The sequence below is a fragment of the Oncorhynchus masou genome, chromosome 28 (genome assembly GCF_036934945.1).
Source record: "Oncorhynchus masou masou isolate Uvic2021 chromosome 28, UVic_Omas_1.1, whole genome shotgun sequence".
Classification (NCBI taxonomy): Eukaryota; Metazoa; Chordata; class Actinopteri; order Salmoniformes; family Salmonidae; genus Oncorhynchus; species Oncorhynchus masou.
The window spans coordinates 50,577,947-50,602,825 of NC_088239.1; the positions used below are offsets into that span (position 1 = coordinate 50,577,947).

General features: G+C 44.4%; 1 protein-coding gene across 1 annotated transcript in view; it reads right to left on the minus strand.

Annotated features, from left to right (window-relative positions):
- The window catches only part of LOC135517804 (WD repeat-containing protein 70), a 79,838-nt gene that overhangs the window by 39,553 nt on the left and 15,406 nt on the right, over positions 1-24,879 (minus strand). Inside the window, exons 9-10 of the mRNA XM_064942419.1 lie at positions 22,161-22,237; positions 5,764-5,938 (exon numbers count right to left, since the gene is read on the minus strand). Of these exons, the coding sequence (XP_064798491.1) occupies positions 5,764-5,938; positions 22,161-22,237 (252 nt within the window). The remainder of the gene's footprint in view (positions 1-5,763; positions 5,939-22,160; positions 22,238-24,879) is intronic.

Below are 24,879 nucleotides of genomic sequence, written 5' to 3' on the forward strand. Positions count from 1 at the left end.
ATTATATTAAGTTAAAATAAGTGTTCATTCAGTATTGTTGTAATTGTCATTATTACAAATAAATGGTAAAAATCGGCCGATTAATCGCTATCAGCTTTTTTTTGGTCCTCCAATAATTGGTATCGGCATTGAAAAATCATAATCGGTCGACAGCTACCGCACAGTCATGAAAAGGGCACGGCAGTGCCTCTTCCCCCTGAGGAGGCTGAAAAGATTTGGCATGGGCCCTCAGATCCACAAAAAGTTATACAGCTGAACGATCAAGAGAATCTTGACTGGCTGCATCACCGCTTCGTATGGCAAAGCAGCGCCCTTGACTGCAAAGCGCTACAAAGGTGGTGCTCACAACCCAGTTTATCTCTGGGGCCGAGCTCCCTGCCATCCAGGACCTCTATATCAGGCGATGTCAGAGGAAGGCCGGAAAATTTGCCAAAGACTCCAGCCTGTTCACTCTGATACTGTCCAGCAAACAATACCCGGAGTATCGGCTCTCGGACCAACAGGCTCCGAGACAGCTTCTACCCCCAAGCCATAAAACTGCTAAATAGTCAATTAAAGGTACCCAAACAATCTCCATTGACTATCTTGCACAGACCCTACGCACACTCACTAGAATTGAAATACACATCATATACAGTTGAAGTCGGAAGTTTACATACACCTTAGCAAAATACATTTAAACTCAGTTTTTCACAATTCCTGACATTTACTCCTAGTAAAATTCCCTGTCTCAGGTCAGTTAGGATCACCACTTTATTTTAAGAATGTGAAATGTCAGAAAATTAGTAGAGTGAATTATTTATTTCAGCATTTATTTCTTTCATCACAAGTTTACATACACTCAATCAGTATTGGGTAGCATTGCCGTTAAATGGCTTACCTTGGGTCAAACGTTTCAGGTAGCCTTCCACAAGCTTCCCACAACAAGTTGGGTGCATTTTGGCCCATTCCTCCTGACAGAGCTGGTGTAACTGAGTCGGGTTTGTAGCTCTCCTTGCTCGCACACTTTTTCAGTTCTGCCAACAAATTTCCTATAGGATTGAGGTCAGTGCTTTGTGATGGCCACTCCAATACCTTGACTTTGTTGTCCTTAATCCATTTTGCCACAACTTTTGAAGTATGCTTGGGATCATTGATTATCAATTAGTCTGGAGCTAGCCCTTGCTAGGCCATCTCCCAACTAGCCAAAGAGGTCCATCAGCCACTTGGGGTACAATACTTACTTTGCCAATTGTCCTAGACCCCTTTTACTGCCGACACGGAGCCCCGATGACCCATCATGACTGGACTACTGAAGTAATTCGCCCGAGTGTGTTTTTCAACTTGCTCCTCCGATGCAACGTCCCCTGAATGCCCATCTGCTATCCGCGGCCCGCTACCTGTCTAGAGCCAATCGGAGCCTATCGGACTGGGACATGCTTAACACCCCGGCCATCCTACATTCTAAGCTTGATGCCCTCAATCTTACACAAATTATCATGGAACCTACCAGGTACAACCCCAAATCCGGAAACTCGGGCACCCTCATAGATATCATCCTAACCAACCTGCCCTCCAAATACACCTCTGCTGTCTTCAACCAGGATCTCAGCGATCACTGCCTCATTGCCTGCATCCGTAATGGGTCCGCAGTCAAACGACCACCCCCCATCACTGTCAAACGCTCCCTAAAACACTTCAGAGAGCAGGCCTTTCTATTCGACCTGGCCCGGGTATCCTGGAAGGATATTGACGTCACTCCCTCAGTAGAGGATGCCTGGTTATTCTTTAAAAGTGCTATCCTGATAATCTTAAATAAGCATGCCCAACTCAAAAAAGATTAGAACCAGGAACAGATATAGCCCTTGCTTCACTCCAGACCGAACTGCCCTTGACCAGCACAAAAACATCTTGTGGCGTACTGCATTAGCATCAAATAGCCCCCACGATATACAACTTTTCAGGGAAGTTAGGAACCAATATACACAGGCAGTTAGGAAAGGAAAGGCTAGCTTTTTCAAACATAAATTTGCATCCTGTAGCACAAACTCCAAAAAGTTCTGGTACACTGAGAAGTCCATGGACAACAAGAGCACCTCCCCCCAGTTGCCCACTGCACTGAGGATAGGAAACACTGTCCACCGATAAATCCGCGATAATTGAGAATTTCAATAAGCATTTTTCTATGGCTGGCCATGCTTTCCACCTGGCTACCCATACCCCAGTCAACAGCCCTGCACCCCCCACAGCAACTTGCCCAAGCCTCCCCATTTCTCCTTCACCCAAATCCAGATAGCTGATGTTCTGAAAGAGCTGCAAAATCTGGACCCCTACAAATCAGCTGGGCTAGACAATCTAGACCCTCTCTTTCTAAAATTATCCTCTAAAATCATTGCAACTCCTATTACTAGCCTGTTCAACCTCTCTTTCGTATCGTCCGAGATCCCCAAAGATTGAAAAGCTGCCGCGGTCATCCCCCTCTTCAAAGGGGGAGACACTCTAGACCCAAACTGCTACAGACCTATATCTATCCTACCCTGCCTTTCTAACGTCTTCAAAAGCCAAGTTAACAAACAGATCATTGACCATTTTGAATCCCAACGTACCTTCTCTGCTATGCAATTCCGAACTGGTCATGGGTGCACCTCAGCCACGCACAAGGTCCTAAACGATATCATAAACGCCATCGATAAGAGACAATACTGTGCAGCTGTATTCATCAAACTGGCCAAGGACGTTCGACTCTGTCAATCACCACATTCTTATCGGCCGACTCAACTGCCTTGGTTTCTCAAATGACTGCCTCACCTGGTTCACCAACTACTTCTCAGAGAGTTCAGTGTGTCAAATCAGAGGGCCTGTTGTCCGGACCTCTGGCAGTCTCGATGAGGGTGCCACAGGGTTCAAGCCTCGGGCAGACTAATTTCTCTGAATACATCAATGATGTTGCTCATGCTACTGGAGATTCTCTGATCCACCTCTATGCAGATGACACCATTCTGTCTACTTCTGGGCGTTCTTGGACACTGTGTTAACTAACCTCCAGATGAGCTTCAATGCCATAGAACCCTTCTTCCATGGCCAACGGCTCTTAAATGCAAGTAAAACTAAATGCATGCTCTTCAACCGATCACTGCCCACACCTGCCCGCCCGTCCAACATCACTACTCTGGACGGTTCGGACTTGTGGACAACTACAAATATCTAGGTGTCTAGCTCGACTGTAAAATCTCCTTCCAGACTCACATTAAGCATCTCCAATTCAAAATTAACCCAGAATAAGCTTCATATTTCGCAACAAAGCATCCTTCACTCATGCTGCCAAACATACCCTCGTAAAACTGACTATCCTACCAATCCTTGATTTCGGCGATGTCATTTACAAAAAACACTGAAGCTGGAGACTCATATCTCCCTCACTAGCGTTAAGCACCAGCTGTCAGAGCAGCTCACAGATCACAGCATCTGTACATAGCCCATCTGTAAATAGCCCATCCAACTACCTCATCCCCATACAGTTATTTATTTTATTTATTTTTCTCCTTTGCGCCCATTTCTCTACTTGCACACTCACCTTCTCCACATTCATCACTCCTGTGTTTAATTGCTATATTGTAATTATTTCGCCACTATGGCCTATTTATTGCCTTACCTCCCATATCCTACCTCATTTGCACACACTGTATAGAGACTTTTTCTATTGTATTATTGACTATATGTTTGTTTATTCCATGAGTAACTCTGTGTTGCTGTTTGTGTCGCACTGCTTTGCTTTATCTTGGCCAGGTCGCAGTTGTAAATGAGAACTTGTTCTCAACTAGCCTACCTGGTTAAATAAAGGTGAAATTAAAACATTTTAAAAAATTGTCCATTTGGAGGACCCATTTGCGACCAAGCTTTAACTTCCTGACTGATGTCTTGAGATATATCCACATAAATGTCCTCCTCATGATGCCATCTATTTTGTGAAGTGCACCAGAAAAGTACCCTCACAACATGATGCTGCCACTCCTGTGCTTCACGGTTGGGATGGTGTTCTTCGGCTAGCAAGCCTCCCCCTTTTTCCTCCAAACATAAGGATGATCATTATGGCCAAACAGTTATATTTTTGTTTCATCAGACCAGAGGACATTTTTCCAAAAATTACGATTTTTGTCCCCATGTGCAGTTGCAAACCATAGTCTAGCTTTTTATGGCGGTTTTGGAGCAGTGGCTTCTTCCTTGCTGAGCGGCCTTTGAGGTTATGTCGATATAGGACTCGTTTTACTGTGGATATAGATACTTTTGTACCTGTTTCCTCCAGCATCTTCACAAGGTCCTTTGCTGCTGTTCTGGGATTGATTTGGACTTTTCAAACCAAAGCACGTACATCTCTAGGAGACAGAACGCGTCTCCTTCCTGAGCGGTATGACGGCTGCGTGGTCCCATGGTGTTTATACTGGCGTACTATTGTTTGTACAGATGAACGTGGAACCTTCAGGCGTTTAGAAATTGCTCCCAAGGATGAACCAGACGTATGGAGGCCTACAATTATTTTTCTGAGGACTTGACTGATTTCTTTTGATTTTCCCATAATGTCAAGCAGAGAGGCACTGAGGTTGAAGGTAGGCCTCGAAATACATCCACAGTTACATATCAAATTGACTCAAATTATGTCAATTAGCCTATCAGAAGCTTCTAAAGCCATGACATCATTTTCTGGAATTTTCCAAGCTGTTTAAACGGCACAGTCAACTAGTGTATGTAAACTTCTGACCCACTGGAATTGTGATACAGTGAATTATAAGTGAAATAATCCACCTGTAAACAATTGTTGGGAAAATGACTTGTGTCATGAACACAGTAGATGTCCTAACGAACTTGCCAAAACTAGAGTTTTAATGATTCCAACCTAAGTGTATGTAAACTTCCGACTTCAATTGTACACACTCGCTCACACACACACTGAACTGTCATTCTTACACAAAACCCTCCCACATTCACAAACACTACATACACACACAAGCATACCGACACAACAAAAACACATACATACCCACACTTTTACACTATTCAGTTCCTGCTTCTACTCTGTTCTTTATTTTACTCATTATTATCTATCCAGATGCCTAGTCGTTTTACCCTGTCTTCATGTACATATCCACCTTGTACATTGATCTGGTACTCCCTGTACTGTATATAGCTCCATTATTGTGCATTTTATTCCTCATGTTAGTCACTATTCCATTGTGCATTATTATTTTATAAACTCTGCTGCATTGGAATGGGGGGGGGGGGGGTAGAGGTAATGTAAACGGTTACCCCCACCCCAGTGACCGAAAACAATAAATGTCTGCCTAACAACTAACAATCCTCCATCTCAGCAATGAGGATCAAACCTAACCATCTGTCCCACTAACATACGACACATTCTTATTCAACCATGTCCCCCCACCACACACGTAGAGAGACCTCTCCATCCGCATACCACACATCCCTCATCCTATATCACACCAGATACAAGACAGATGCGAAAAAACAGACAGGATGGTTTGAATTAAGGCTATTTATCAAACACAAACGCCACTTTCCCACCTATGGCTTTATTTACTGCTGGGTCCTGCTTAGTGTTGGGGACCTTTTGAACTCTGACCCCATCCCCTGGCCTCCTGCTCAGAGTCCTTCATGTGTGACTAACAGTGTGTGCATAACCTAGTGTGAAACAATGGTGAGGTAGTGTGTGTGTGTTCGTGCGTGTGGTCGTTTATGCGTGTGCGAGTCAGCGCGTGAGACAGAGAGACTCACGCTGAGGTTCCTGTCCCAGATCTGGATGGTTCCGTCCTGGCAGCCGGCTGCCACCAGCTTCCCGTCTCGGCTGTAGGTGCAACATGTGGGCGTGACTTTCTTCCCCTGCAAGGAGCGGGGTTTGAAGCACATCTTGTGCTTCTTGTTAGAGCTCAGGTCCCATGTTCGAACAGTACTGAGAACACAGTGAGAAAGAGTAGAGGTTTATGAACCAACACACAAGATGCTCAAACGACACATGATATTAACATTCAGTGTATTCGGAACGTATTCAGTCCCCTTGAATTTTTCCACATTGTGTAACTTTACAGCCTTATTCTAAAATGGATTAAATAAATAAATCATCCTCATCAATCTACACACAATACCCCATAAGGACTAAGTGGAAACAGGTTTTTAGAAACTGTTCAACATGAATTAAAAACAAAAACACCTTATTTATGTAAGTATTCAGACCCTTTGCTATGTGACTTCGAAATTGAGCTCAGGTGCATCCATTTTCCATTGATCATCCTTGAGATGTTTCTACAACTTGGATTGGAGTCCACCAGTGGTAAATTAAATTGATTGGAAATTATTTGGTAAGGCACACACCTGTCTATATAAGGTCCCACGGTTGACAGTGCATGTCAGAGCAAAACCAAGCCATGAGGTCGAAGAAATTGTCTGTAGAGCGAGGAGACAGGATTGTGTTGAGGCACAGAACTGGGGAAGGGTACCAAGACATTTCTACAGCATTGAAGGTCCCCAAGAACACAGTGGCCTCCATCATTCTTAAATGGAAGAATTTTGGAACCACCAAGACTCTTGCTAGAGCTGGCAGCACGGCGAAACTGCTCAATCAGGGGAGAAGGGCCTTGGTCTGGGAAGTGACCAAGTACCTGATGGTCATTCTGACAGCGCTCCAAAGTTCCTCTGCTGAGATGGGAGAACCTTCCAGAAGGACAACAATTAAGCCTTTATGCTAGAGTTTGACAAAAGGCTCCTAAAGAACTCAGACCATGAGAAACAAGATTCTTTGGTCAATTGAACTCTTTGGCCTGAATGGTAAGAGTCACGTCAGGAGGAAACCTCGCACCATCCCTACAGTGAAGCGTGGTGGTGGCAGCATTATGCTGTGGGAATGTTTTTCAGCACCAGGGACTGAGAGAATAGTCAGGATCGAGGGGGAAGAAGAACGGAGAAAAGTACAGAGAGATCCTTGATGAAAACCTGCTCCAGAGCTTGAGAGGATCTGCAGAGAAGAATGGGAGAACCTCCCCAAATACAGGTGTGCCAAGCTTGAGGTGTCATACTCAAGAAGAATCAAGGCTGTAATCGCTGCCAAAGGTGCTGAGTAAAGGAAAGGGTCTGAATACTTGTGGTATTTCAGTTTCCTAAAATTTCTCATTATGGGGTGTTGTGTGTTGATTGACGAGGGGAAAATAATAAATGTAATCCATCAAAGAATAAGGCTGTAACGTAACAAACCGTGGAAAAAGTCAAGGGGTCTGAATACTTTCCAGGATGCACTGTATCAGCAGTAGCCCGAACCTCTGTGCACAATATCCCCGACTAGAAATTCCTCAAATCCATTAACAATCACAACATACCACCGTTCCATTATCATCCAAGTATTCTGAGAGCTCTCCCATTACAACGCCACAATTCCTATCAGCCAGTAACTCGCATCATATAGATGTTCCCTAGTCTCTGAGCCTTCTTCCCATACGCCTCCATATAGTATCAGCCAGATATGTGTTGAAGGATGAGAGGTTATGGAACGGAGCAGAGAGACGGAACACTAGATCAGCCTGACAGGCGTGTCTGAAGCCTCCATGAAGTCCTGATTTTACTCCCTACATCTGCTCAACACATTATTGAACCGTGCTGCAGACAGACGGCGCAGGATGGGAAGAATTAAAAAACAAACATACATATTTCTAACACCGATATGTACACAAACACAGCTGAGCTGGTTGTATACGGTTGAGTCAATTCTAAGTGTTGAACCAAATATTGACTTGGCTACTAGGAGAGGAGTGATACAGGGACAGGGTGGTAAAAGTCAATGGAGGCATATTGAGGGAGGTTGCATATATTCTCTGTAATTCCTTGAAAAGGTGATTTAAAAAAACAAAATTCTAAACAAGGGCATGGTCTCTGTTAAAAAAAATTATACTTTTTGACGAATAACGGGTTCCACACGTTCCTGCGTAGTTTGGGAAACATATTACTAATATTTTGTTATATTCTTATTATAAAATATATGTATGTTGACTGATCAGGTCCTGCTTGAACTAATTAATAACGCATTTCTTTGTGATGTTGTATATTCAATGGGTTTATTAAAATACCCACATCTGCACACCCCTACTCCCACCCGTCACCGGTGCCGGGCTGCACACCCCTACTCCCACCCGTCACCGGTGCCGGGCTGCACACCCCTACTCCCACCCGTCACCGGTGCCGGGCTGCACAACACTATGTATAAAAGAAGTATGCTGGTAAAGTGGTGAGAAAAAAAATGACTGTTTGAAAGGGTGTCATATAAACATAGCCAGATTTTTTTCTACAGGTAACAAACCATAAATTTGATCTGAAATATGTATACGTGTCAGACAGCCTCAAAGCAGGCATTCTGCAGCTTTTAAAACATACCAAAGTGGACACTGGACAGTCATGTGACTGGGACCACCAAGGCCTGTAGGGTCAGAGGGGAAAGGAAGTGTAACCTTTAACCTCACCAACACGGTTGGTTTCCCATCCTAAGGATGCCTTAAGGAGGTAAGTTCCACACGCCTCCTTACCACCTCACTCAACATTATAACCTTCACCTCACTTAACACAGACGCTCAGTAGTTCACCCTTCTAAAGAGGTTGAGGAGATAGACAAGAGGAGGGGGGAGGAAAAGGGAGGATGAGAGAAAATAGAGCGAGAAATAGAGATGGAGCAGAGACTGAGGGGACAGTAGAGAGGGGAAAGGAGGATGGGGAAGTGGAAGCCGACTAGCACAAACATGAGTCAGAGGGCAGACACTAGAGGCGCCTGGTGCCATGTGTCAGCCAAGCAGACCAGCCGTGCCAATGTATGTCTCTCTGACCCACTGCCTGTTTCAACAGGCCTGACCCTTGGGGGTCACAGGGTCAGGAGAGGAGCATAAACACGCAGAGCTGCTACTAACAGCAAGGCATGGATTCTTCCACGGCTCGCTACACACTACAACAGTCAGACACACACTCAACTGTGTTTAGATAAGTTTGACAAGGTGACACAGATGCCAGCCAAAGAAGGATCATCTGAGGGAGTATTGGCAGTTGTTTAATAAACCTCACAAATTTACAAGTGTTTAATAATGCTGCTAGCACAAAGTGCTTTCAGGCTGATCCTCATACTAGCAACACAGTGACCAAGTTTAGTGCGTGATGTGAATTTGTATGTGAATGTTGTGTGTGTGTGTGTGTGTGTGTGTGTGTGTGTGTGTGTGTGTGTGTGTGTGTGTATGCATTGCGTACGTGTCGTGGGTGACAGGAGTGTGCAGGGTGACAGATCGTTCCACCTGCTCGCTCACAGACGTCTCTATTCTGTCTACATAGGAGCCTAGGTGTCTGTCCAGACACTAAAGACAGCAGAACTTTTCACGTAGCAGCACACAACACCAGGAATTCAATTCATCTCAGCCAGCCTCTTTCCAAAACATGGCCTTGATGGCTGACAGGGCAGGAGCAGAGGCCACCGCCACCCCACCACGGCTGGGCCAATCCTGGGTCTCTCACACATCTCAGCAGCTAGGGAAGGATGCTCTACCACATATTAGATGGGAAGTTGTAGGGATTCAAGGAATGGCCGCAAAGTAATGCAAAACCTAGTGGATTGTAAACTACAGGTGCACTCAAGTTATTTAGGAGCTGTTTCTTCTAATAAATTATTTTGGTGACCCTCTAACATCACCCGCTTTAGAAGAGTGCTACGTTCTTGTGTGATGAACGAACAACTTAGCAACCATCTCACAAGTCGCAACTCAATTCTTTTCAATGAAGTGACAAAACATTCACGTACAGAATAATAAAGAAACCAAAACACGGAGGGGCACACAAAGTATCACGCCACCCGTTCTTTCCCTTCCCCAACAAGCCTGTTTTCGCCTCAATCGGCACTCCCTTTTTCCTGTGTAAGCGCTTAAAGACCCAGAGGGGTGTTTATGATAAAAGACGAGAGCCATACAGCCTCAGTCATGCATGTGTGGTTTACTAGGTAACACAGCCGTTCACACATCAACCCGGGGTTTAGGCCCCCCCCCTCCTCTCTGCCTTCAGATGCTATCTGTGGGACAGTCTTTAGGTCTGCCAGGGCCGGGTGGCTGGGATTATGGGAAAGCTCCCCAGATGGAGGGATAAGGAGGAGAGGAATAAAGGACAGTCTGATCAAAGCGCAGGGGCCTCTGTGTGTCAGGCTGTGTTAGAATGGCTGGGGGCCCGGGGATGGGGCCCGGCTGTGAGGCCCGCTGAGGCTCTGTTATAATCACTGATAGGGATTAGAGGGGAAAATGGAAGCTACTCCATCTCAGAGGATGTACAAGATAAGAAGGGGATAGAAACTGCTGGAAGTGGAGCAGTCAAGACACATAGACAAACACAGGAGGTTAAACCAGACATCCAGGTGAGGCCGGGAAAGATGTTGACTTATTGCCTCCTTCGTGCACAAACATAGTATACAGAATAAAATATACAGCACATTGCTATTATATGATATTCCTGTCATAGCAGCGGGAAGTTGGGGGAGCACCCCTTGAAAAATCAGAGTGCACTAGTAAAGCTCTTTGGTCTTGGCCATAGTGGAGTTTGGAGTGTGACTGTTTGAGGTTGTGGACAGATGTCTTTTATACTGATAACAAGTTCAAACAGGCGCCATTAATACAGGTAACGAGTGGAGGACAGAGGAGCCTCTTAAAGAAGAAGTTACAGGTCTGTGAGAGCCAGAAATCTTGCTTGTTTGTAGGTGACCAAATACTTATTTTCCACCATAATTTGCAAATGAATTAATTAAAAATCCTACTATGTGATTTTCAGGATTTTTTTTTCTCATTTTGTCTGTCATAGTTGAAGTGTACCTATGATGAAAATTACAGGCCTCTCATCTTTTTAAGTGGGAGAACTTGCACAATTGGTGGCTGACTAAATACTTTTTTGCCCCACTGTAATTACCAGACTCAAGTTACAAATGCTGGTAAACTCTCAAATACATTTGGTTTAAATATGCTCCACAAAAGAAGTGCACTGGGCCTTTACTAGTCCTGCATTAATGGACCGATATAGACGTCTTCAGTCTGGGCAAAGAAAACGCAGCTCCCCCACCACCATCCTACTTCCTGTGGCTGATTCCTGTGTGTACAGTGGATTTGAAATCCACCTCAATAGTGAGATAAAAAGGCTTATCAATATTGTCAGCTTGGTTTAATGGCTCCTCATTAAGCTCAATAAGTAGGGCAGTGCATCTGCATCCAAAGACCAAATGATAAAGTGACTGAAGCTCATCCAGGTTGATTGGTTGAAAAGTAAGCCATTAGCCTAGATCCCATTGGAGTAGCACAGGAGGAAATTACCGTGAAAGTCTCTTTTCGCTCCAATAAAACAGGAGTAGCCTCACCATAGCAGCAGGTCGAGGTTATAGAGTTCAACATCCAATCCATTCTGTGCTGTGAGGCAACAGTCTGTACTTGAAAGTGTCTGGCCGTGGTATGTATAGTGAACAAAAAAGTGTTGGTCCATGTTTCATGAGCTGAGATAAAAGATCCCAGAAATTTTCCAAACGCACAAAAAGCTTATTTCTCAGATTTTGTGCCAAATGTGTTTACATCCATGTTAGTGAGCATTTCTCCTTTGTCAACATAATCCATCCACCTGACACATGTTGCATATCAAGAAGCTGAATAAACAGCATTCATTACACAGGTGCACCTTGTGCTGGGTACAAGGCCTACTACAACGTGCAGTTTTGTCACACAACACAACGCCACTGATGTTTTGAGGGCGCATGCAATTGGCATTAGAGGTCGACCGATTAATCGGAATGGCCAATTTAAAGTTTTCAACAATGGGAAATATTTATTTTTTTGGCAGAAAAAAATAAATCAATAAATCTAAGGTCTTGGCTGATTTCTTTTGATTTTCCCATGATGTCAAGCAAAGAGGCACTGAGTTTGAAGGTAGGCTTTGAAATACATCCACAGGTACACCTCCAATTGACTCAAATTATATAAATTACCCTATCAGAAGCTTCTAAAGCCATGACATCATTTTCTGGAATTTTCCAAGCTGTTTAAAGGCACAGTCAACTAGTGTATGTAAACTTCTGACCCACTGGAATTGTGATACAGTGAATTATAAGTGAAATAATCCATCTGTAAACAATTGTTGGAAAAATTACTTGTGTCATGAACAAAGTAGAAGTCCTAACCGACTTACCAAAACTATAGTTTGTTAACAAAAAATTTGTGGAGTGGTTGAAAAACAAGTTTTAATGACTTCAACCTAAGTGTATGTAAACTTCCGACTTCAACTGTATGTTTCAATTGACTGGATTCCTTTATTGAACTGTAACTCGAAATTGTTGCATCTTGCGTTCATATTTTTCTTCATTGAATTACATTCCAGGGCAGCAGGATATGGAACACTAGCTCCGTAAGGCAGGCGGGGTGCCGGGCTCTGGGAGACGTGGTGTTAGAGACGCGCTGGACTGTGGATGAACCTGGTGTGTCTGAGTGTCTCAATGACCAGAGAGGATGAGAAGTTCTCTCAGACCCCTGGGACATCGGTCTGTTCTCACTCCACATCTCCGTATTGCCATGGAGATCACAATTAACAGCCCTGTGATCCTGCACAAGTCCTCCAAAAAGCCCAAATTAGGGTATCTCCAAGCTCCATACTTTGGGCTGAGAGCGTAGGGTTACATATAGAAAAATGGGAAAAATACTCAGTTGACAAGCACAGTATGCCAGAAATGAACAATTAAGAGATAGTGGGATGATCTCAAGAGCAGGGAGGAGTATCAGTTTACATCGAGACGGGACATAAAACACTTCGAGAGAGCTCAACTCAGAGGCTGCTGCAGTGCGAGAAACCCCACAGCAAAGATTTACGGGGTTCGCTCAATTCACACATCCTTTATCATGGTTATTATACTGGTATGGCCCGAGAGCATGAAGCAGATTAATAATGGTGTCCATTTCCAGAAAGATCATGTACAATGGTGATTCCTTAATGTGCCATCTACACTGAGTGTACAAAACATTAAGAAACCCTTTGTATTATTGAGTTGAAGGCACGCCCCTCCCTCAGTGTAGATCATTTACTGTATGGAGTGGTGCATGGAATGGTGGGGTGTACTGTATGATAAAGACAGCAGACAGGTGAACCTCCAGGACAGGGGCTAACAGAGACATCGCCTCTCCTCTGGGGCCAATCTGAATCCACATCCCAGTCCTGTCCTGCAGCCCAGCATGGAGGTTATCCCTGGCATCCAGTAAAACAATCCTCACAGTTATTAGGGTTATTGTTTGCGTGTGTGCGTGTGTGTGTGTCTCCATCCCTATTAATCTGTGTCAAAACATGTCTTACTTAGTAAAACCCATAGCTCAATCTTGGCTAGAAATACTCCCACAGAGGAACAAAGTCTTTACACTTTCCAGGGGCAAACTATTTGGCCTGAAACATATTATTCTCCTTGAGGCTTTCAAACAGGTGTTCTTTCAGCAGAGAATTTGTTTAAGTAACACCGCACTTAGCAGGTATTTGGGCCCTATGCTTCAAATATGAGTAATCACTTTGCGTTTAGGTAGCGTGCTATTTGGCATGTATGCCAATTTAATCTCAAACAAGAGTGAGAATGTTGAAAGGGGCTTCAATACGGTCTAACTCCAACTGCTGCTCCACGGGGCTACTTTATCGGGAAACGACATCTCTCGTCACATTCCTCTGATAGAAATATGTTGGGATAGTTTAGTCACACTTAAAGAAGACCGCCACAGCCATGGGAAGAGGAATCCACAGAATGTGACAACCAGAGAATATGCTGTAGATCTTAGGCCTAATAACCCACGTAAAAACATACTATAGTATACTATGATATAAATACTGAGTATTCACTGTAGTGTTTTTGCAGAGTGTTCTGTAGTATTCACTGTAGAAAGTCCATGAAAACACTAGTGAATACTGTAATATTTACTGTAGTATTTACAGTTAATAAATACTACAGTTTACAGTAAAATAAAACTCTAGAATATACTGTAGGGTTAAGGGAAAGGAGATACCTAGTCAGTAACCGAATGCAGTCAACCGAAATGTGTCTTCCGCATTTAGCTAAACCCCTCAGAAAGGTGTGGGGGGGCTGCCTTAAAGGAAAACTCCACCTCCAAAAATATTTTGGTATTTGTTTCATAAGTCCATTGCTAATATAGTTGCAAAACATTTTGCATGTTAGCAATCAAGCTTTCAAGATCTGTAACTTTCAAAATACAGAAATCTGGCTATATAATCTGTATATAATATTACATTGTATTGCATTACACACTTAAACTTATTCCACCAATCCCTTGGTCAAAAGTTGTTTGTGTTGTTAGTAATATTCATTTATTTAGACAGCTGGCTGTGGAACCCCCTTTGAGAAACCCTGCTGTAAGGAACGCAATATATAGTCTACAGTGCCTTCGGAAAGTATTCAGACCCCTTGACGTTTTCCACATTTTGTTACGTTACAGCCTTATTCTAAAATGGATTAAATCGTTTTTATCCCTCATCAATCCACACACAATACCCCCATAATGACAAGGCAAAAATTGGTTTTGCAAACATTTTTGCAAATTAATTCAAAATAAAATATCACGTTTACATAAGTACTCAGACCCTTTACTCAGTACTTTGTTGAAGCACCTTTGGTAGAGATAACAGCCATGAGCCTTCTTGGGTATGATGCTACAAGCTTGGCACACCTGTATTTGGGAGCTTCTTTCATTCTTCTCTGCAGATCCTCTCAGGCTCTGTCAGGTTGGATTTGGAGCTTCGCTGCACAGCTATTTTCAGGTCTCTCCAGAGATGTTTGATCAGGTTCAAGTCCAGGCTCTGACTGGGCCACTCAAGGACATTCAGAGACCTATCCCAATTCCACTCCTGCATTGTCATGGTTGTGTGCTTAGGACCATTGTCATGTTGGAAGGTGAACCTTCACCCCCGTCTGAGGTCATGAGCGCACTGGAGCAGATTTTTATAAAGGATCTCTCTGTACTTCACTCTGTTCATCTTTCCCTCAATCTTGACTAGTCTCCCAGTCCCTGCCACTGAAAAACATCCCCACAGCATGATGCTGCCACCACCATGCTTCACAGTAGGGATGGTGCCAGGTTTTTTCCAGACGTGATGCTTAGCATTCAGGCCAAAGAGTTCAGTCTTGGTTTCAGCAGACCATAGAATATTTTTCTCATGGTCTGAGAGTCTTTAGGTGCCTTTTTGAAAACTGAGTGGGCTGTCATGGGCCTTTTACTGAGGAGTAGTCTTTCTGGCCACTCTACCATAAAAGGCCCGATTGGTGGAGTGCTGCAGATGGATGTCCTTCTGGACATCTGGCGAACTCTGGCGAACTCCAGGAACTCTGGCGCTCAATCAGAGTGACAAATTGGGTTCTTGGTCACCTCTCTGACCAAGGGCCTTCTTCCCCGATTGCTCAGTTCTAGGAAGAGTCTTGGTGGTTCCAAAATTCGTCCATTTAAGAATGATGGCCACTGAGTTCTTGGGGACCTTCAATGTTGCACAACATTTTTGGTACCCTTGCACCTTTTATTATTTATTTATTCTATTTAACTAGGCAAGTCAGTTAAGAACAAATTCTTATTTTCAATGACGGCCAAGGAACAGTGGGTTAACTGCCTTGTTCAGGGCCAGAACAACTGATTTCTACCTTGTCAGCTCGGGGATTCGTGTGTAGATTGATGAGGGACATTTTCTATTTTATCCATTTTAGAATAAGGCTGTAACGTAACAAAATGTGGACAAAGTTAAGGTAGCTGAATACTTTCCGAATGGACTGTATACTTGGCATGTAGGTTTTCCACTAATGAGTGGCACAAATGGGGATATGGGGGAGGAGAATGGGCAGGGTATATGTTAATTAATAAATACTGTGGTGTTTTGCTACAGTGTTTGTTTTGCAGATAATACTGTAGTATTTAGTATCGTATTTTTCAACAAGTACTACACATGATTGAGAGACACTCCAGTGCGTAGTATAGTATTCTACAGTTTACTAAAGAATTCTATAGTAATTTGTTGTATTTTTTTAGTGTGGGTAAAGAAGGGCTCTACGGTGCGACCATTTGACTCGCATTATGCGCCTAAATAGTTTGCTGTGAGACCTGGAGTTTTAATTTAGGTGCACCAGTGCGAACACAAAAAAATCCCCTAGATGATAATTGTTGCAATGATTACTTCACTGTACCGCAGCCCGAGTGCCATGTAGAATACACTGAGTGCAGATACATGACCATCATGCTTGCACCATTGCTAAAGAAAACGGCTTGTTATCTTAAATATGTGTCATTGTGCTTCTAAATATTTCAACATAGGGGCACACGTGCTCCTTGTAAAAAAAGGTCAGCGTAGAGCCCTGAAAGAGCTAGTACATTAAAGCATCGAAAGCAGCACATCAAAAGCGGCTTCAGAACAATAGAGGGAGAGAGAGAGAGACTATTAAATCTGGGTGGTAACACTGGTCTATTGTCAGGAAGACAGTCGAACGGCACCAGGCGGTACGGCTGGCCCTCCTCTGGTCTTCAGAAATAGAAGCCCTGGGTCCTGGTTTATCAGGCCCATTGTCAGACAGAGCCACACACACAGCAGCCAAGACATCCAGGCTCCCCACTGAGACCACTGAACAGGAGTGCAGGAGTGGGGAGGAGAGAGACAACATTTCCAATTTAGTCATTCAGCAGGCGCTAATATCCAGGGCGACTTACAGTAGTGAGCGCATACATTTTCATACAACCCCTTCAGAATCACTGGGCCTTTAGATAACTGCCTGAGGTGAAAAGCCAGGCTACAGCCCAGCTCCCTGTGCTGTGAGGTCTACTGGGTGTACCTCCCACACTGATCATCATTACCCAATGACGACGCATGAACGGTTTCTTACTGTCAGCAGCACTTCATTGAGACTAACACTTCACCGTACGCCTTATTCAGTCCCTTCCAGTTCTGACCTCAGTTACTCATAGTGAACCTCACCTAGCTCACAAGAGGCAGTCATAAAAAGTCCCAAACATCCCCTTTCACAACATCCGCCCGACAATCATCCGTTCCCCGAGGCCTTAGAGTGAGACATGTGATTGAGGGAGACCGAGGGGAGGGATGGAGGGCAGGAGAGGGAGTAAGACTTTGAAAGAAGAGGGACCTCCTGAAAGCAGGCCGCTGGACATTCCCTTCCTCTCCTGGTCCCTGTGGCCCAGGGAGCTGAAGTGACCCGCTTTGGACTCTCCCGCTGGGGACCCTTCACATCTACAGCTGGCCGTGGCTGCAAATGGCTCTCTGTCCACTGCTCTGATCTGCTCTACTCCCAGAACTGGGCTGGCAACCCCCAGTGCTAACGTGCCACGTGAGGATTCCCAGGACCCAAAGTAAAGCTAAATAAAGCAGCTAGCCCCAGCGCCACATCTGGGAGGGAGAAGAGACGGTCAGAGGTGAACACTGGTCCCAGCCCCTACCCTCCTCAGCCTTGTTTTCAGTCCTGATCATGGTGTTGGGTTTCTGCTCCGCTGCCTGTCACACTCACTTAGACTCATCACTGGGGTTCTCTCCTTCTCGCTCTCTCACACATATACACACATACATAAACATGTTCAGAGAAACACACATGGACCCCGCCCCTAAACATAGAAACACTACAGCCCCTGTGATAAACTCTATGGGGAAACCAATTGGCTAGAGGAACACATAACAAACAGAGGGCTTGTGAAAGTGTAGTAGGTTACATGGATAATTCTGTATTGTATTACCATTGTATTCTGAAAACAGAGATTTTCACCAATGAAAGCTCCAGGAGGTGACTCCACACTGTGAGAGAGGTGAGGACAGACCAAGGGTCCCAGAGGCGTAGCTTAGCCTAGAGGACTCCCTGCTGGTGACAAGTGAGATGATGGGAAACTAAACCCAGCAAAAAAGAAACATCCCTTTTTCAGGACCCTGTCTTTCAAAGATCATTTGTAAAAATCCAAATAACTTCACAGATCTTCATTGTAAAGAGTTTAAACACTGTTTCCCATGCTTGTTCAATGAACCATAAACAATTCATGAACATGCACCTGTGGAATGGTTGTTAAGACACTAACAGCTTACAGACGGTTGGCAATTAAGGTTACAGTTATGAAAACTTAGGACACTAAAGAGGCCTTTCTACTGACTGAAAAACACCAAAAGAAAGATACAGAGGATCCCTACTCATCTGCGTGAACGTGCCTTAGGCATGCTGCAAGGAGGCATAAGGACTGCAGATGTGGCCAGGGCAATAAATTGCAATGTCCGTACTGTGAGGCGCATGAGACAGCGGTACAGTGAGACAGGACAGAGAGCTGATCGTCCTCGCAGTGGAAGACCACGTGTAACAACTCCTGCACAGGATTGGTACATCCGAACATCACACCTGCGGGACAGGTACAGGATGGCAACAACAACTGCCCGAGGTACACCTGGAATGCACAATATCTCCATCAGTGCTCAGTCTGTCCGCAATAGGCTGAGAGAGGCTGGACTAAGGGCTTGTAGGCCTGTTGTAAGGCAGGTCCTCACCAGACATCACCGGCAACAATGTCGCCTATGGGCACAAAGCCACCGTCGCTGGACCAGACAGGACTGGCAAAAAGTGCTCTTCTCTGACGAGTCGCGCTTTTGTCTCACCAGAGGTGATGGTCAGATTCGCGTTTATCGTCGAAGGAATGAGCGTTACTCCGAGGACTGTACTCTGGTTCGGGATCGATTTGGAGGTGGAGGATCCGTCATGGTCTGGGGCGGTGTGTCACAGCATCATCGGACTGTGCTTGTCGTCATTGCAGGCAATCTCAATGCTGTGCGTTACAGGGAAGACATCCTCTTCCTCCTCCTGACATGACCCTCCAGCATGACAATGCCACCAACCATACTACTCGTTCCGTGCATGATTTCCTGCAAGAGAGGAATGTCAATGTTCTGCCATGGCCAGCGAAGAGCCCGGATCTCAATCCTATTGAGCACTTCTGGGACCTGTTGGTTCGGAGGGTGAGGGCTAGGGCCATTACCCACAGAAATGTCTGGGAACTTGCCTTGGTGGAAGAGTGGGGTAACATCTCACAGCAAGAACTGGTGCAGTCCATGAGGAGGAGATGCACTGCTGTACTTAATGCAGCTGGTAGCCACACCAGATACTGACTGTTACTTTTGATTTTGACCCCCCCTTTGTTCAGGGACACATTATTAAATTTGTTAGTCACACGTCTGTGGAACTTGTTCAGTTTGTCTCTCAGTTGTTGAATCTTATGTTCATACAAATATTTACACATGTTAAGTTTGCTGAAAATAAACGCAGTTGACAGTGAGGACGTTTCTATTTTTGCTGAGTTTATATTGTCAGCAATGATAAACCAGCATTTTTGGAAGCTCAAACTTATACGGCCTAGTAACTGTTGAATTGGAAATAAGACTTCAGAGAGGGCCATATTGATGCCCAGGTGATCTCAAGGAAAATGAGTCTTAAAGGGATATGTTAATTTGCAATCCTCCAGCTGATCCTGGATAAACCACTGTACCCCAGCTCAAATAAAGACTCTAGTGATCATACACCGGCATTGCTGTCCTTACATTTCGGTGAGATTATCCGACTAGTTTATTCCCTGTAAGAATCGTTTAGTGTCTTCTTCTCTGGTGGGGGTCCTGATCCACATAATCCTGCTGTTAGGAAGATTAGTCACCAAGTAGGCATGAGTTGCACGGTGCCATTCTGAGAAAGCAGTGAGACATGGCAGTGCACCCTTATTCAGCCCATTACTGCCTTTTTCAAACCAATCAAGCCACTCATCCCAGCTCTGATAGAGCCCTCCAGCTGTAGGAGACAGCCTAGTGCCGTGTTCATTTAAATCAAATACAATTGTAATGGTCGGGTAACAGCAGCTGTTATTGCGGGGATAGCGAAATGCTTTGAAAGTTCCTAGCTCCAGCAGTTAAAAAACAACAACATTTAACCAGGAAGGCTAGTTGAGAACAAGTTCTCATTTACAACTGCGACCTGGCCAAGATAAGGCAAAGCAGTGCAACACAAACAATAACACAGTGTTACACATGGAATAAACAAACATACTGTCAATAATACAATAGACAAAGTCTATATACAGTGTGTGCAAATGAGGTAGGATAAGGGAGGTAAAGGCAATAAATAGGCCATAGTGGCAAAATAATTACAATATAGCAATTAAACACTGGAGTGATAGATGTGCAAAAGGTGAATGTGCAAGTAGAGATACTGGGATGAATAGGAGCAAAATAAATTAAATAACAGTATGGGGATGAGGTAGTCGGATGGGCAATTTACAGATGGGCTATGTACAGATGCAGTGATCCGTGAGCTGCTCTGACAGCTGGTGCTTAAGGTTAGTGGAGGGGGATTTGAGCCTCCAGCTTCAGTGATTTTTGCAATTAGTTCCAGTCATTGGCCGCAGAGAACTGGAAGGAAAGGCGGCCAAAGGAGGAATTGGCTTTGGGGGTGACCAGTGAAATATACCTACTGGTGCGTGCGCTACGGATAGGTGCTGCTATGGTGATCAGTGAGCTGAGATAAGGCGGGGCTTTACCTAGCAAAGACTTATAGATGACCTGGAGCCAGTGGGTTTGGCGACAAATATTAAGCGAGGGCCAGCCAACGAGAGCATACAGGTTGCAGTGGTGGGTAGTATATGGGGCTTTGATGACTAAACGGATGGCACTGTGATAGACTGCATCCAATTTGCTGAGTAGAATGTTGTAGGCTATTTTGTAAATGACATCGCAGAAGTCAAGGATCGGTAGGATTTTCTGTTTTACGAGGGTATGTTTGGCAGCATGAGTGAAGGATGCTTTGTTGCGAAATAGGAAGACAAATCTATATTTCATTTTAGATTGGAGAGGTTTAATGTGAGTCTGGAAGGAGAGTTTACAGTCTAACCAGACACCTAGGTATTTGTAGTTGTCCACAAGTCAGAAGCATCTAGAGTAGTGATGCTGGACAGGCGGGCAGGTGCGGGCAGCGATCGGTTGAAGAGCATGCATTTAGTTTTACTTGCATTTAAGAGCAGTTGGATGCCATGGAAGGAGAGTTGTATGGCATTGAAGCTCGTCTGGAGGTTAGTTAACACAGTGTCCAAAGAAGGACCAGAAGTATACAGAATGGTGTCAGCTGCGTAGAGGTGGATCAGAGACTCACCAGCAGCAAGAGCGACATCATGATGTATACAGAGAAGAGTCGGCCCAAGACTCTTATTACCAGTGCAGTAATAACTAAAAATGGCAAACAATACATGCAACCCCAAAAATGTAAATAAAGGAATTAAGAAATACTGAAATAGAACGAGCGATGTTAGAGTACGGGATATAAATATATACTGCATATATATGATGGTGTGCATTGACATTATTGACAGTATATGAATAGAAAAGGTGTGTACAGCAGTAGATATATACGATGAGCCTAGACTAGAATACAGTTATACATATGAAGTGGGTAAAACAGTATGCAAATATTATTAAAGTGACCAGTTTTCAATGACTATGTACATAGGGCAGGGTTGAGTACTGGGTGTTAGCCAGCTTGCAATGGTGTAAAGTACTTAAGTAAAAATACTTTAAAGTACTACTTAAGTAGTTTTGGGGGGTATATGTACTTTACTATTTATATTTTTGCCAACTTTTACTGCACTACATTCCTAAAGAAAATAATGTACTTACTACTCCATACATTTTCCCTGACACCCAAAAGTACTTGTTACATTTTGACAGGAAAATGGTCCAATTCACACACTTGTTCAAGAGAACATCCCTGGTCATTCCTACTGCCTTATTTTCCACCATATGCAAATAAATTAATAAAAATCCTACAATGTGATTTTCTGGATTTTTCTTCTTCTCATTTTGTCTGTCATAGTTGTCATACATACTATGTCTGTCATAGTTTGTCTGTCATACAGGCCTCTCATCTTTTTAAGTGGGAGAACTTGCACAATTCGTGGTTGACTAAATACTTTTTTGCCCCACTGTATCTTCACTCAAGTATGACAAATGAGTACTTTTCCACCACTGCCAGCTTGTAATAGTGCGTTTGTCTGTCCCTGTGAACCTCAGATTCACCGGCACAGAGAAACGCACACGCACATACAACTCACCCGTCGTTGGAACAGGTCATAAACTCGTCCTTAATCTTGGGGTGCCAACAGCCGCTGTTCAGCATGGCAGTGTGACCCTGAAATAAAAAGACAGAAACGTAGTTAAATGGCTATAATTTGACCCAATCAGCACTGAGGAATCTGGATTTAAACAAGTAACCACCAAACATCTATTTTACGGAGTGGCACGTCGTGCATAGCAGCCTGATCTCACTGCTCCTAGCAGCCCTTGGTCCTTCTCCAGAGAAAAGAGACGGACCTACAGGGAAGGAGAACCCCCCTGACACTGAGCCACTGACCCCTAAACACCAGAGCCAGCCGGGCCCAGTGGAGCTCCCTCTGCCTCAAAACTGAGAGCTCATAGGACTGTGACCTCCAGCAGGGTTCTCCTCTGGTAAAAAAAGCACTCACAGAAATAGCCATAACAAATAACATCTTCAAAGAGCGACTGCCCAGAGAGAGGCCCTCTTGCACCAAGAGGGCAGGGGATTTCTCCGACGTGCAGCCGAGAGTTCAGACATGACATATCTCAACCTGACAGAAAGGACAGGAGTTGAGCAAAATGACATCAGTGTGTGAATATTGGAGCGGTCTGCCTGTTAGCCCTTTTACCATGGGACTGGACACGGCCCGGCTTCCACTGTACTATGTTCCCCTTTACCACGATTTATCAAACCGTCATTCTCTCTCATTTATAGCATTTAAATGCTATATCTCCCCATACTGTAAAATACAAGGACTACGTTGAATATTCACAGATGGAGAACAAAAAAGTATTTCAACCTATACATGTAATGCTTAGGGTACAGTCCACAAATGGTGTTGTATGTTTAGCGCTTATATGGTTTTGTAAATGACTGAATTACTTCCACGTTCTGGCAAAAGGCATCAAAACAAACGGTCGTTCACAGTCTTTTAATTGGACTGGAGGAACTACCGTTGCTATGCACCTTTGATTCCCCTCCTCCCCAACAGAACAGGAGAGGACAGCCAACTGACAAAGCCTGATTAGAACCAGACTGACACACATGGGATAAACAAAACATATAGTCAATAATACAGTTGAAGAAAATCTATATACAGTGTGTGCAAATGAGGTAAGAAAGGGAGGTAAAGGCAATAAATAGGACATGGTGTCAAAGTAATTACAATATACCAAATAGACACTAGAGTGATTGATGTGCAGAAGATGAATGTGCAAGAAGAGATACAGGGGTGCAAAGGAGATAGATAAATAAATAAATAACAGTATGGGGATGAGGTAGTTGGATGGGCTATTTACAAATGGGCTATGTACAGGTGCAGTGATCTGTGAGCTGCTCTGACAGCTGGTGCTTAAAGCTAGTGAGGGAGGTAAGAGTCTCCAGCTTCAGTGATTTTTGCAATTCATTCCAGACATTGGCAGCAGAGAACTGGAAGGAAAGGCGGCCAAAGGAGGAATTGGCAGTGGAGGTGACTAGAGAGATATACCTGATGGAGTGCGTGCTACGGGTGGGTGCTGCTATGTTGACCAGTCAGCTGAGATAAGGCGGGGCCTTACCTATCAGAGACTTGTAGATGACCTGAAGCCAGTGGGTTTGGCGACGAGTATGAAGCGAGGGCCAGCGTACAGGTCGCAGTGGTGGGTAGTATATGGGGCTTTGGTGACAAAACGGATGGCAGTGTGATAGACCGCATCCAATTTGTTGACTTGCTCTAGCGACTCCTGTGGCGGGCCGGGCACATGCATGCTGACACGGTCGACAGGTGTACATCTTGGCCATGTTCTGTTATAATCTCCACCCGGCACAGCCAGAAGAGGACTGGCCACCCCACATAGCCTGGTTCCTCTCTAGGTTTCTTCCTAGGTTTTGGCCTTTTTAGGGAGTTTTTCATAGCCACCGTGCTTCTACACCTGCATTGCTTACTGTTTGGGGTTTTAGGCTGGGTTTCTGTACAGCACTTTGAGATATCAGCTGATGTACGAAGGGCTATATAAATAAATTTGATTTGATACGGCGTTTCCGCCGACACATTTGTGCGGCTGCCTTCCGGGTTAAGCGAGCAGTGTGTCAAGCAGCAGTGCAGCATGGCGGGTCGTGTTTTGGGGGACACACGACACTCGACACTCGACCTTTGCCTCTCCCAAGTCCGTAAGGGAGTTGCAGCGATGAGACAAAACTGTAACTACCAACTGGACACCACAAAATTGGAGTGAAACACGAAAAAAAAAATGTTTTATTTTTTTATCATGGCTCTCTTGTCCCTCTGCAGCAGACATGATGAGCAGTATGTTTAGAACATCGAATCGCCATAAAATCACAGTATTGAATCGCAATACATATAGAATCGTGAAAATTGCAATGCATATCGTATCGCTAACCAAAGTATCATGATAATTCCCAGCCCTCTCTCTCTAACACACTGTGTGTGTGTGTGTGTGTGTGTGAGTGAGTGAGTGAGTGAGTGAGTGAGAGCATATGGGTGGGTGCTGTGCAAGAGACAGAGAGCAGAAGAGAGTGAGGGAGAAAGAGAGAGACTAGTGTGTGTGTGTGTGTGAGTGTGAGTGTGAGTGTGAGTGTGAGTGTGTGTGTGTGTGTGTGTGTGTGTGTGTGTGTGTGTGTGTGTGTGTGTGTGTGTGTGTGTGTGAGTGTGTGTGTGTGTGGTGGTGATGTAGGGATGTGAGAGAATTAGTTTTGGACACAATACATTTGCTGGGTCACCTTCAGCAGAGCTGCAG